This window comes from Dicentrarchus labrax, unplaced genomic scaffold (assembly GCF_905237075.1).
Source record: "Dicentrarchus labrax unplaced genomic scaffold, dlabrax2021, whole genome shotgun sequence".
Taxonomy (NCBI): domain Eukaryota; kingdom Metazoa; phylum Chordata; class Actinopteri; family Moronidae; genus Dicentrarchus; species Dicentrarchus labrax.
Genome location: NW_026136714.1, coordinates 22193601 through 22207781, shown reverse-complemented (window position 1 = coordinate 22207781; position 14181 = coordinate 22193601). Strand labels below are relative to the sequence as shown.

The 14181-nt window shown below is 41.2% G+C and overlaps 2 protein-coding genes across 4 annotated transcripts in view; one reads left to right on the top strand and one right to left on the bottom strand.

The window, feature by feature from the left end:
* Positions 1-5897: 5897 nt before the first annotated feature.
* Positions 5898-10007, bottom strand: rnf214 (ring finger protein 214). Of its 2 annotated transcripts, none has more exons than XM_051421816.1 (6): positions 9620-10007; positions 8569-8798; positions 8283-8416; positions 7404-7632; positions 7107-7316; positions 5898-6888 (listed from the first exon to the last, which is right to left on the bottom strand). In XM_051421816.1, exons 1-6 carry the CDS (start codon positions 9765-9767, stop codon positions 6049-6051), a joined length of 1791 nt encoding a protein of 596 aa, XP_051277776.1. In that variant the 5' UTR covers positions 9768-10007; the 3' UTR covers positions 5898-6048. The 2 variants fall into 2 exon arrangements, with proteins under 2 accessions (XP_051277776.1, XP_051277778.1); XM_051421818.1 differs by lacking the exon at positions 9620-10007 and adding an exon at positions 9406-9536.
* A 1476-nt stretch (positions 10008-11483) lies between these two features.
* snx2 (sorting nexin 2) overlaps positions 11484-14181 on the top strand; it is a 29644-nt gene continuing 26946 nt past the window's right edge. Inside the window, exon 1 of one of the 2 annotated variants that reach the window (XM_051421820.1) lies at positions 11484-11714. In XM_051421820.1, the coding sequence (XP_051277780.1) occupies positions 11616-11714 (99 nt within the window). In that variant the 5' untranslated portion in view covers positions 11484-11615. The remainder of the gene's footprint in view (positions 11715-14181) is intronic. The other variant, XM_051421819.1, reaches the window with a different exon arrangement.

Sequence of the window (14181 nt, the reverse complement as noted above, 5' to 3'; positions counted from 1 at the left end):
CATCTTTTTCTTCTCCTTGTCTTTAGTTTATACAAAAACCTTTAAAAAAAATTGAATGAGGGCAAGATAGCAAAATACATTTGGTGAATGAAGAGTTTTGTGATTTTTTTTCACAATTTATTTTTCTTTCTCACTTTTCATTAATATATATTTTAATAAAGTTCTCCAAATGCTGTATTATCAGTTGGGTTGAATTTATTTTACCCTCTTTTCTTTATTTTTACTTCAATTCTAATTTCTTTACTATATTCATATTTGTTTTTGCCAATGAATCACAGGAATATTTCACTTTTCTTTAATAATGACATAATTTTAATACCCAGTTTACAAAGTGCTTTACACAAGGCAGCAAAAGTCAATTATCAAATCAAATCCAATGGTGGTCATTAACTGGACCAGAACAAAGTAGGTTTAAACCAATGCCGGTAATATAAGACGAGACAATTCAAGTAAAATACAAGATTTAAAATATGGTACTGACTCAGCTTCACTGTACATTTTCTGTTACATAATCAGGATGTATTCTTTATCATTTTAGATGAGTTACATCAAATGAACAAAGTGAGTAGGGTTAGTGTCTGTGCTGCTGTCTGCTACTCTGTAGTTCCCCTGCAGGAGCAGCGGGGGGCAGCATTGCAGTTTTTAACCTGCTGCTGCAGAAACAAATGGACCTCCAGCTGCAGCAGTTTTGCTCTTTAGCAGCCGTTTGGCATTTAGCTCCTCTGTCACGCAGTCGATTTTGTTGATTCTGAGCATGAAAACAGCAGCGGTACCTTGTTAAAGTGTTTGTTTGGCCTTCAAACTGTTTGTCCCTGGAGGACAAACACACTGAGAGCACATATCATGAATAACCTGCAGTAAACTGGTGTCTTATTTTAATTTGCCTCTGTAATTGACAGTGGGCTCAGTTTCCTTCTGAGTGCAGAAACAGTTTGTAACCCCCGAGACAAGACCGATTGTTGATGATATTCTGTAAAATGTCCAAAACACACGAGCGTTAAAACTCAAAGAGATGATTGATTCCCCCCTCAATTTCTTAAAAGTTGTTGTTTGTGTGGAGGCGGGAGGTTTTCAGCAGAGATGTTCTTTAATAAACTGCTGCTTTCCTCTCCTCATACAGACCTGAAATAACAACAGTGAACATCTCGTTTACATTTCTGTTTTTACATCAGGGGAAACCGCCCCGAACTGAGACACAGTCACAGTTTGAGCCTGTCAACCAGTGACTTTGAGTATTTCTTTTTTCTGGAGACAGATGTCAAAATGTCACAGCATAACTGTCATAATAATAACTACCAGGTATTATTTCAATTATTTTAAAAGTGTGCACTGTGCATCTACCCTCAATTCGATGGATGCTCTGATTTAAACTGATATTGGTATTCTGATATCATTTAAAGTTAAAGCTTGACTAGTTTTAAACAAAAATAAAACACAAATGAAGAATAATCTGAGTTTAATTTTCAAGATGAGTGTTGGATGTTGTGGGTGCAGGAGTTGCTGCCGTATTCATACAATAGGGTGTGAATTTGGTCATTTGTTAAGATATATATAACTGAATGCTATCAGTTACTTCCCACTTGCCTTTTGCACTTTGAGTGCTGGATAAAGCTGAATTAATGATTTACCTGGGGTGAGGGGACCTTTAGGGCGGAAAAACCAGGTCACAAAAACCTTTTTCTGAGGGTCTTGACATGAAAGGATGTTATTTATTGTTGATGTTTGAGGTCGCTAAATATGGAGGACTAAAAGTGCCAAAATTAAATAAATAAATACACCATTAAATAATAACTTAAATGTGTCATTAATTCATTAAAATACCAATTCATTTTATGTAAAATACATATATAATTATTTCAGTATTTAATTAATTATTTCATGGTCCTGTATAGCTAAACCTTTTTTGTTTTGTGAAAAGAACTGCTCCAATAATAGACAAAATATAAAAAATAAAAGACAATAATAAAAATAAAAATAAAAATTTTATAGATTTTTTAAATAGAAATCCGTTTGTTTCAAGAATTTTCTGAAAATGGAAATGACAAATGTTTGTCTTGAAAGAAAAAAAAGAATACTGCAGGTTTGCAGGTTGAAATAATGTTATTGCACTTAAAAAACTTTTATTATTAATTATTCAAATTCACTTGATAATAACTTTTGCAGTGAAATGGACGGCATATACCAAATCACCACCAGCTGGTTTTTAACAACATGTTAAGTGTTTTTACGACAGAATTTTCCTTTAACTAGACACCATGCATCACAGCATGGATCCTCGTGTCATAAAAGTTTGGGAGCAGAGAGGCTTTTGTTATTGTTTTGTGAGAAGACGACAAGAGAGACACAAACCTCTGATCGCTCATTCTCACTCAGTCTGTTATCTCCTTCTGAATGAAATAATAGTCAAATAAAACTCTCTCATTTCGCTGAGGGGTCCCCCGGGAGCCTCTTAAGGGCCCCTGAGGGTCCCCAGACCCCACTTTGGCAGCGGTCAGTCGGGCCCACGTTTACAGGCTGCGGTAATGATGCTTGTTTGTCCAGCGGTCTGTAAATCACACCGACATTAGAGCTGTCACAGGATCCACTGGAGACACAGCAGACCATCACTAATACCCCGAACCCAGGAGACGCTCCCTGCCGGATCTATAACACCAGCCAAAAAACAAACAAACAAAAAAAAAACACTACAGTCAGCCTGCAGAAGAGATAAAAGTAGTTTTAAACCAATACAGACCATCTTTAACAGGAACCTCTGGAGGTACAGCTGCAAAGTGCAGCTACACATCAGAGCATTTAGGATGTACACTTTAAACTGTAAAAAAGAGCTTTTAAACAGAGAGGAAGGAGGACTATACGTCATAGCAACATCAGCATACACTCGGAACTATCAGATATGATTTCAACATCTGTATTACGCTTTTTCTGTTTAAGATAGAACTGGAGCAGCGACCCTAGCTGTCCAAAGTTCAAAAACACATACCGACACCTCTAAAGCCACAGTCACACAGAAAGTGTCTCAGCAAAGTTCTACCGCATGTCAAATAGGTGGACGTAGTGATTACACACAACGCTAGTGGGTGAACTACTAACACCATGTTAATTAGGAACTGGCTTTACTTAAAGTCCAACTAAAATCTCATTTAGTCATTCATTTTGTAGTAAAAAAATTACATCAGCGTGGTTTTTAAAGACGTTTTTTGTTGTTTTTTATTTTTAAAGAGAAAATATCAGAAATGTTCAGCTGGAGGGGCGTATCCATGTATGTGTTTGATTGACAGCAGCTGGCAGGCAGCCAGAGCTCCAATGTTACACCTTCAGGAACGAGAGAGTGGTGGTGTTACATTGTAGGGAACGAGAGAAAACAAACTTGCGCTGTGGCCTACATGTGATGGGCAGGTGGCTGGTTGTTGTGGTAGTGAAGAGTTGTTTAAGGTGCTACATCTGAGAAGCCAATTTATCAATTGATTGATTGATTGGCTATCTAGCCCTCAAACTGACGTTTGCGCCGCACTTTCCCTCAGTGAACGTTGTTTGGAGGCTCGTCCGGCAAGCTCTTGCTGGTTCTTGTGTTGCGTAGCAGGTTGCTGTCTGTCAGTGTGACAATCTGCTCTGTCTAATGATAGAACGCTGACCTTACTGTTTATGCAAGATGTGATTGGCCTTTGATGGTATTTTATATATAATGGTTTCTGATATTTTCTCAAAGGAGAACACAGAACAAGTGATATAAAAACACATATGAATTGCTGTAGCAGACAGAAATGCAATTTAATTTCAGTTGTGGGCTACTTTAATACTACATACTACAAGGAGTTTTTAACTGGTTATGAAACAGACAATAGTGATGCCTCTATATGACCCACATAAAGTCTACCAGCAAGAGAAAATGACTATTTCTATTATTCTTAATGCCTGCCACAAATGAATATTAAATACAACTTGCAACTTGCTATCATTAAGAAGTAATAGACTACTAATGCCACTAATACTAATGTCACATTGCTGTAGCTTATTAATCAGAACTGTTATTTGCTACCAGTCAGGATCTGTCAGTACAGTGTGTGTATTTTATCGGGCTCAAGATGGCGCGACTTTAATGTGGCTAAATACTGAATGGCTGCCTTGATACGAGTGTTTTAATCATATTTAGACCAGACCTAACCGATCCCAACTTGTACTGCCAAATGTGAGACCTGAACCCAAGACCAGAGGCTATCATTTTTGCTTGAGTTCATCCACTATCAACCTTTAATGACATTACATACATTTGAAAATAGCCAAACCCAAACCGACACCGAAGCTTTACACAACAAGCAGCCCTTTACCCAAACACACGCTCTCACAGGACTGAATCCTCCTGCAGAGCCTCGCAGTCTCTCCGATCCAACAACCTCTCCACCCTTAGTAGCGTTTTGTCTTTATTTTCTGAAGCGTTCTTCATTCATTACAGCAGCTTTACTGGGAGACGAGCAGCTTTTATTGGCACTGCTGCCTGTAAAATCGGTCAGAGCCAACCGAGAGAGTAACCTTTAAACTGAGAGAGAGAGGGAGTTTGTTAGAGGAAAGATGGACGTTCAGACAGTAAACAGGAAGCAGTCCACAAACACACACACAGCTATTATTTCACACATACACATTGAACTACAGTAGATAGACACATTTTCAGCACTCTGCACTGCGTGTGTGTGTGTGTGCTGATATTTATTGGGAAGCGACGGCTCCTTTAACCTCACCCATCGACCGCCCAGCGCTCCCATTAAGGCTGACTGGGATGTCCATGGGGAGTTAGAATGTGAGACTGTGTGTGTGTGTTTGTCTTGGAGGGGAATCTTTAAAAGGCAATAGGTTGTTTCTTGGAGTGTTTGTGGGCTGATCTCTCCGTCTGAATGTTTGTATGTGTGACTTCATAGCATGTATGCATATTTTTAGTGGTCAGGGACTTAGTTGAGCTCATCAAAAGAGAAAACTAGCTCTTTATTTCAGTCGGTTATTAAAGATATACCTTTCTATATAATCTTTTGTTTTATACATAATTGATCATATTTTAGTAAGAGGCCTCATTTATTTTTTTTTGTTAAAACAATCCCAAATCTTCACCTATCACATTAAAGGCATAGAATAGAAGACTGATGTCATCTCTCTGTATTAAGTACAGACCTGAAACCAGGATGTGGTTAACATAGCATTAAGAGTGGTAGCAGGGGCAAACGCCTCTGCCCAAAATGGAAAAACTACACCAACCGAGAACTCTAAAGGTCATTGATTAGTTGAATCTCGTTTGTTTGATCCGCACACAAATTAAAATGTAATCACATTTATAAACTTGTTTTGATACACACAAAGAAAAAGGAAGATTTCCATGTGTACTGTAACACGTTCATGCTAGAATTTTTGTGAGAATGTTGCCACAGTAACTATAGTCATGTTAATACTCTTCTGCTAAACATGACCATATAAACTGTCATCTGTAGACATTTTAGCATGCCACTGTGGTAAATGTTATAGAACATGCTCACTATTGGCATGTTAAAATTAGCATTAGGCCCAGGTATGAAACCTTAACACTTTTCTTGAAACTGTCTAGTCAAAGTTAGTATCGAATGTTTGGTCAAATTCTTTTTTATTCTTAGTTCTTCTTTTTTCTCAAAATCAAAATTTTCCCAATATTTATTTTGCCAAAGTTCTTGTTTGGCTGCATGTGAGTGGACAACACAGTACAACTAAATATATTACTCAAACTGAAAATTTAAAAAAGTATGATCAGATTTTTGTTTTCCAACCATATCGAGCCCACCATGATGATGATAGAATTAGCTTCTAGCTAGCATACGGTACTCTCAATTGGTATAACATGATTAATGATGTACCTGTTTTATTCACCAGCCTTAACAATTCACTACTTTTCTTTATTGATCTTTATTGTTAGTTGTATTTATCAAATGAACATACTGAAAAGCCACATCTGTCGACATTCAGTGTTGAACCTATCAGAGTAATGTTTGGAATGGCACTGATTAAAGTCATTGCTGAAGTTTCTGGGTTTGTCCATCACTTCCCCGGACAGAAGGGGCAGGAGTTGTTCTTGCTGGACTGCAACCACACTTTGATGCAGTCTTTGTGGATGGTGTGGGAGCAGCTCAGTGGGTGGCGGCTCTCTGGATCCACGTGGTTTTGGCACATCAGGCAGAGTTTACGGGCCCCGGCAGGCTGACCTCCACCTGCCGCTGCTGCTCTCTGTGGGGGAGGGGCCGGCCTCTGGATGGGGCCGGGGGGTGCGGGCCGGCTGATGGGCCCCGGGGCCGACCTCTCGTTCTGTACCAGCTTGAAGCCGACCTGCTCGATGACCTCCTCCATGGACATGCCAGCGAGTGTTCCGCGGGAGCTCTTCACCTGCTGGAGCAGGGACGTCAGCTGAGCCCTGTTGCACTGAGGGAACCGGGTTCCAAGCTTCTCCAGAACCTTGTCTAGTTTGCCGGCTGGGGCGGAGGTGGCAGCACCAGCAGCAGCAGCAGCAGCGGGGGGAGGTGGGGAAGGAACTACAGGGTGGATAGGCTGAACAGGAGGGGACGGGGAGGGGGAGAGACTCGGAGGTGGAGTCACCCTCAGTGGAACTCTGATGTGGGGCTGAAACTGGGGCTGAGGCGGGGGGAGAGGCTGGAACTGCTGTGGAGGTTGGTGCCGGGGTGGGAAGGGAGGTTGGAAGTGGTGCTGGGGTGGTGGGAGGTGGTAGCGGTGACGGTACTGGGGATGGTGAGGGGGCTGGTACTGTTGGTAGAAGTGTGGGTGTCTCTGGGAAAGGAATGGTCGGTTCACTTGTTGTTGTGGAGGAGGGGGCGTGAACTGAGGGCGGACCAGTGACTGCATCACCTGATTGAATCTAAGGTCAGCCTGTGGGAGAGAAAAAAGTCATTAAATAAAAGATAAATACGTGAAACCCCTTGAATACTTCTAAGAATGTCCTGTACTGTAACTATGGATGGGTATCGTAGTACTACTACTCTTACTGAATAGTAGTAATAGAAAAGTAAGCAGTTAATTCAACTTATACAATATATATATATACACACGTCTTAACTGAAATCCTTTCAGTGGGGGGCGGGTCTTACCATGGGGACCTGCGGCAGAGACGGCACGTTGATCCTGGGGAGGGACTCTAACTCCCGACCCTGCTGGAGCTGCTGCAGAACCTCCTGAAAACGGCTCTGGAGCTCTGCCTGGTTCTTCCGGACCAGACCTTCCTTCTTCTCCCACTTCTGCCTCTCGTGAGGGTACTGCTGTGGAAACTCCACCCTGAGAGCGTTCAGGTACTGCCCCACCTGGTACAGCACTTTATTTTTAGCATAAAAACTCACATTTGCATTCACTGAATATCAGTTTGCGATCACTACATTGTGCTGTCTTACCTCGCTCAGCCAGGCCTCGATGTGACCCATGGCGACGTCTCTCTGCTTTTCCACGGCAGCGATCTCATCCTGTAAGGCCAGCAGCTCGGCCTCCTGCGCCTCCTTCCTCACACGCTCCATTTCCTGCCTCAGCTCGTCCAGCTCCTCTTGCCACCTCCTCTGCTCCTCGCTCTGCTCCTCTGTGAGCGCCGTTAGCTTCCTCTCACTCTCCTCCAGCTCTTTGGCCAGCCTGGAAGGAGGAGGAAAGACAGGGTAGAGTGTGAGGTTGAGTTCTCATGTTTCTGGGTATTTTCTTTTCTAAAACTACAACAGCAGTACCACTGAAGTGATACATCATCAGTATTTAACTGCTGTTTGAACATGTGTTTGAGTTATTAGATTTTACACTGTTATCTTCGCTTTCTGTTATTGTCTTCTTTTATTGTAAACTGTATTGAGACGTTATGTGATTTTACACTATTACTAGAGCTGTAATGATTAGTCAGTTTATCAATTAGTGTACAATAACACAGCTAAAAGAAAAACAAATGCAGTGATTCGACTGACAAAATGAGATTAGACTCTCAACTGATGATTTGAATCTTCGACATTTGGGGTGCGCTGACTCTCGTGGACATGGACAGATGATAACATTTACATCACATGGACTGTTGAATCTACTACCGCTAATGTGTTCAAGGGGCTCGATTATTATTGGCACTTTTGGAAGGCTTTTATTGTGAAGCAGCGGCAGGCACATAAAGTACACTGACGTGATGTTAGGTAATAGTTACAAATGAATATGCCTCTTAACCCCAAAAAGACGTTATTTGAATCCTATACCACCTTCCCTTATCTTTTCATTAATTCATTCATTTCCACGGTGTTCTTGGTTTTTACCTGTTCCTCTCCTCTTCTGCTCTGTTCTTCTCTGAGGTCATTTCCTGTTTCTTGGCTAGGAAGTTCTTCCTGGTGGCTTTGGAGTTGTTCAGCTGCAGTTTAACTCGTAAAGACTCCAGTTTGTCCAGAAGAGCCTGAAACCACATTCACAGTCAGATAGTAGAATACACTTCTGTTGAAGTGCTCTGTTTTGGACCACATCAGCACAAGTGGTCAAAAACTCGACAGAGTACCTTTAACAGTGTGTGTGTGTGTGTGTGTGTGTGTGTGTGTGTGTCAGTCTCACCTGGTGCTGGCGGGTGGCCTCCTCCTTCCTCTTATGCAGTTGTTGTTTGTCTTTCTCATGTGACACTTCATCTTCGCCCTGCTTCCTCATCATACTGTCGTACTGCCCCGTCAGGCTGGAGCTGTACTCCAACATGGCCGTCACCTGACTCTCCCAATCCGACTCCGTGTTGATGCCCAACTCTTTTGTCGTGCTATCCGTCTGCACAGCCTGCACCTTCTGCAGCAGGTCTGGGAAAGGAAACAAGGAGGGAAGCAAGATTTTAGTTTTTAGAACAGTCTGCGTCACGTAGTTTAATTAGATCATTATGTTGATGCCTGATTTGATCTGAACAGAGATTCAAGTCTAACAGGATAACAAATTATCTTCAAAGTGTTAATTAATCAGGATGAGTCAGCTGATGGCAAGCTTTCTCATTAAATTGGTGGGGGATGAGGTCAATGTATATTCCTTTATGTGAGCTTGCATGGTGGATTGTTGCATACGTTTTATACATGGTCTATGTATTTCTTTGTTTCCTCTTCACCTGGAGGGGGGGAGTTAAAGCTGAAGTTTAAGTTTAAGGGCACGTATTATATAGCTTATCATTATTATTCATACATTAATATATAAGCAATATTTTTGGTTAAACATTACTAACATTACTATATACACTGTTGGATAACAAGCACTATAATTCCCTCTGAAATGTACAGAAGTCCAAGAGTACACATTCAAGTACAGTTACTGTTCCACCACTGCTGTACCTACACCCAACATATCCTAACACGTTCATAAATGACCACAGTTCTGAAACCATTATTGGTGACTGGATGAATTATGATGAGGACGTTGTACCTTGTGTTCACCCCACAGAGGGAGCATCACCACTTCCTGTTTATCTACTTTGGAGTTATCTGGAAGCTGTCTGATCTAATAAAGCAGCTCCTCAGGGTGTGTCTCTGCCATTCACCTGATCGAATTCAATCTTAGCTGCAGAGTACACGAATGGCACACCACACCCTTTTAGCCCTGTACGAGTCTGTAATAACACTGACATGATGTTAGCTACCTGCCACTGCCATGTTTGCTAACGCTAGCTCGAGGTGGTGGTGGTGGTCCTCCTCCTCCTCCTCCTCCTCTTCCTCCTCCTGTGTGGGATGTTGGACTTCGTGCTCTTCTTCTGAGGCCGTGCTTGCTGTTTCTCCGTGAGCGTCCATGCTAACGGAACTACAAACATGAAACTAAAAGTTGAAACTCTGCTGGGTTAGGGTTTCTGACTCTGCTACCGTACACCGTGTTAGCTATCCAAACAGCTACCAACGTCAGCGGTCAATGTGAGCCCTGAAGCATTCATTTAAAATAAAAGTGGATCTACAGTAGCTGTTGTTAAACTCCACTTCACAGTTACCGCCAGTGATCGGCTAACCACACGGAAATGATTGTGTGTCGCTGAAAATGATCCGTCTGAAACGGCCCAAAGATCGTCTATGGAAACCTTTTTTTATTTATTTTTGTTAAATTAAAAAACTTTATTTAACATTGTCGAACAGGAGAAACATCAACAGTCAGACAACACACCACTAATATTCAAATACAAATAAAAATGTAGTAAAATGTTCGCAAAATTATTAAGTATTCATTGTCACAATGGGTCCTGTCATTATTGTTGAGGCATTAACATGTAAACAATTATGTTAAAGCTGGTTGAGGTGCTTTAATGCTTTATATACTTCTAGGGTAGTTAAATCTATACACAGCATCATATTTTATATTTGATCACATTAATTGTAACTATAGCTGTCAAATAAATAGTGCAGTACAAAGTACAATATTCCCCTCTGTTATATAGCCTTGTGGAGTAGAAGTAAAAATCCAGTTAAAAAATTAAAGCAGACTCAGTAAAATCCAAGTAGGCCTTCCTAAAAGTAATCAATTAAATGGATAAAAGTTATTCAACAAAGATATATGTTAAAAGAATTGGGTTTATTTTGACTTCCAATCATCATCATCATCCCATTTTAAGTGACACCATAAATTTGGCAAATAGGGCATGTGACGTTCATTTCTGTGCCACAAGCTGGTGTGATGAACTAGAAAAGGGAAAAGTAACTTGAAGTTAATGAGCCCAAAGACCCCCAGCAAAACCACACCCCACTAAACACTTTGTACTAGTTTGTAACAGTTTTTGATTTTATTTTATCACATTTTACTCTGTTCATTTCTATTATTTATTCATTTACCCCTGTCATTTTATTTTCTGTAACATTGTATCCCCTAAGGAATGATACTACAAGACTGTTTCATATTTTTAGAATATGTTCATCTGCACATGCACTCCCATCTTCAACCCCATTATACTACCTACTGTACATACTGCACAACTTAGCCTACATAACAGTTTACATGTTACCATTACTCTCCTAGTTACTACAGTATTATATTTCATTATACATGAATATGTATATATATATTTCTATTTAGCTGAGCTGTTGCACTGTGGTATGTATTAGATTTTCCTTTATTCATATTTTTTATACATATCTGTATGAGCACTGTTGGAGGGAGCCAGGACTGCTTCACTGTAATTGCTGAGTACGTGACAATAAAGAACTATATCAAATATAAATATATTAAATATAATAAAAATAGCCTACAAAATCATCTTTACCTTGATTTGGTTATTTCAATTATTTCATGTTAAATGAACTTAGTTATTATTCAGTACATTCGTTTATTTCTTTCTAAAGTCAATTAGCTCAGTTAAAACCCCAAATTCCCAGAAACCGCATGAGGACACGACCTACAACACGCGACAGAGTGAGACCTCCTCCCTTTTCTCTCCTCTCTGGCTCCCATCAGGAGTCCAGTTAGTCACATGACAGAGCTGGGAAAACCTCCTGACTCCCCGCTCCTCCTCCCCTCCCCTCCCTCCCCTCCCCTCCCTCTCTCACTCTGTCAGTCGACTGTTTGCTCTGTCTGTCGGTGTGTGTGTGTGTATATGTGTGTGTGTGTCTGTTAGCTAGCTGTTAGCTATCATCACCATCAACCGCAGGAACGACGCGAACATGGCGGACACAGCCAGGGACCCTCCGCCGGCGCACACCGACTTCCAGGAGCTGGAGGACGGGGAGGACCTGTTCCTGGAGCCGGCCGTCATACAGGAGGTGAGGAGGAGGAGGAGGAGGTGGAGGAGGTGATGAAGGGAGGCCGAGGGGAGCTGTGGCAGGCAGGGCGTGATGCTTCCAGCTGACAACAGATGAAAACTTAGAGGAGGGGGAGCAGGCAGGGAGGAGACCTTTTAAAAATGGTTAATTTTTGAATGAGGTTTGGTGTGTGTGGGAGCTCTTGTTTTATTCATCCCTGCCCTGTCACCATTCAGCAGAACAGCCGTATAAACGCTTTAGAGGCTGTGTGTAACACCACTAACTGTGGCCTTCATAGCGACAGTTACAGAAGCCTAGGAGGGTCATATTTGCGCAGAGGAAAACGCAAGCTAGGTGCGTTTGTTTGCCGTCAGGTGACAGTCACACAGGTGTGGGTGGTACATTCAGGGCAGACTGGAAAAATGGAAAAACAACAGTAAAGCGCAGTTCAACAGATTAAAGTTTTTTTTGCTGATTAATGCCTTTGAACTAATTAAAGATGGTGGTTGAAGTTTTGAAGTTTAATATTTTAATCCTCCCATGGTGGAAGCCACAGAAAAAAGCCAGTAACCCAGAAAGTAGTTGGATCCAGACAGTGTTTGAACACAGTGTTAATTACAAGTGAAACGACTCAAAACAACAAAAGGGAGCATTCCAGTTAAATGCAGTTATTTACAAATAAAACAGCATGACAAGTTTCCACTGAGTTCAGTTTTTGACACAGTCTGAATAAAACTGAACACTACAGGCTTCACAAAGGTAGATTTAGTTGCAGGGTTGTTGCTCTGGATATGATTTCGGTTGTGCTGTCGCTCATATTATTGTGTCCACAGTATGTCTGTACAGTACGAGTCCTTGTTTTAGATGGCTGTCAACAGAAGTTGGACCCCAAAACTGATGCAATGATAACTTACTTTTTTTAGAAGCATTTCAGAACCCCTTATACTCAACTAAAGCGGTTTCATTTATGAAATGAACCCAGTAAAACACCTTTGTTTGGCTGTTTTGTTCTGACTTTACTATCCAGCGCAGCAGTAGATGAATGTGTGTTTCAGAATATGGACAGGGAACCCCAGGAACGATGATGAATGATGAAACTTTGTATGAGGAAATATATTAAATCAGAATTAACTTTAACTATCGACCATTCATGTTGCCAGCATAAACCTGACTCAGGTTACCAATAATTCTGACAGTTTTTCCACACAGTGAAGAGAACACATTTACAGGACCATACAGATACACACAGATACTGAACATACAGCTGAACAAATAGAAGCAAACTCAAACATGTAGCTGTTTCACACGGGCAATAGCTGAACAACAAACATTATACAGGTCAGATTGTTACTATGTACTATATGTGCATGTAGTGTAAGAGTGCACGAAGTGTAAAGAATGCTGGAATGAATACAAGTGACTACAGAGGTGAGTTTATGTGCAGAGAGTAGTGTGCTGACCAGTAGAGCTTTGATTCTCTGCCCAAACCTGATTGGACCCGACCCAACCTGCTGGGTTGGGGCTATAGTATATGTACAGTGTAGTTTACTTTAGCTTGTAATAAACTATTCACGCCATTTATTTTAAGATATTCGGGTTCGGGGCAGTCTCGGGTCAGGTCAGGTCGATTGAAGCTCTAGTGAGCAGTTAATTGAGCAGAAGCCAGCCTCACTATTAACTTGCGCAGATGACATCTAACAGAAATAGCAGTTGCAGACGACAGAGAAATGCTTTGCTCATAGAACCTCCAGCTAAAAGTGCGTCATCAAAGGACCCCGAGCTTGAAGCAGAATGAAACAGACGTAAAGCAGCGCCTGGTTCAGTGTGACAGCATGAATCATCAGAGCGTTAAAAGCTGCCACATCAGTTCCCTCCAAAATCCATCCACCTGATTGTTCCACATATGACTGATATCAGTGTTTTCTGAGCAGCTTTACAGTTAAAAGGAAATGACTATTATAAGGAGACGGGACGTGAACCACAGCTTCCTGTGTTTGCTCCCTGTTATTGCTGTAGCCGCTAGTCAATGCAGTTAGCATGGTTATTGGAACTTGTGCTTTCATACGTTCAAGTGTGGCTGTTTGATAAGTGTTTCAGTTCTGGTAGCTTTACATATGGTCAGTCTGAAGTGAGACATAGAGCCTTTTTGTTTGACTTTAATTTGTAGCTTTGGTTCAGAATTGGATTCATTGAATACAAAAAAACTGCACTAACTGGTAACGTTGGCTGACGTGTTATAACTAATGTCATATGTTCTCCATAAATATGACACATGTACATATTTTACGCAGTCATGTTGACTTTTAACTCATGCTAGTTTATGTTCGCTATCCAGGCTTGTTGTATGACTGAAGCAGGACTTTGACAACTAGAGCACTACTGCGGTTTCTTTTTTAAAGCACCGCTTCTGCTTTGAACGTCTCTTTCACAGGGAGTTTTATTGGTTATTGGTTGTCTGGCCCTTTGAGTGTAACCCTCCAAACAGGAA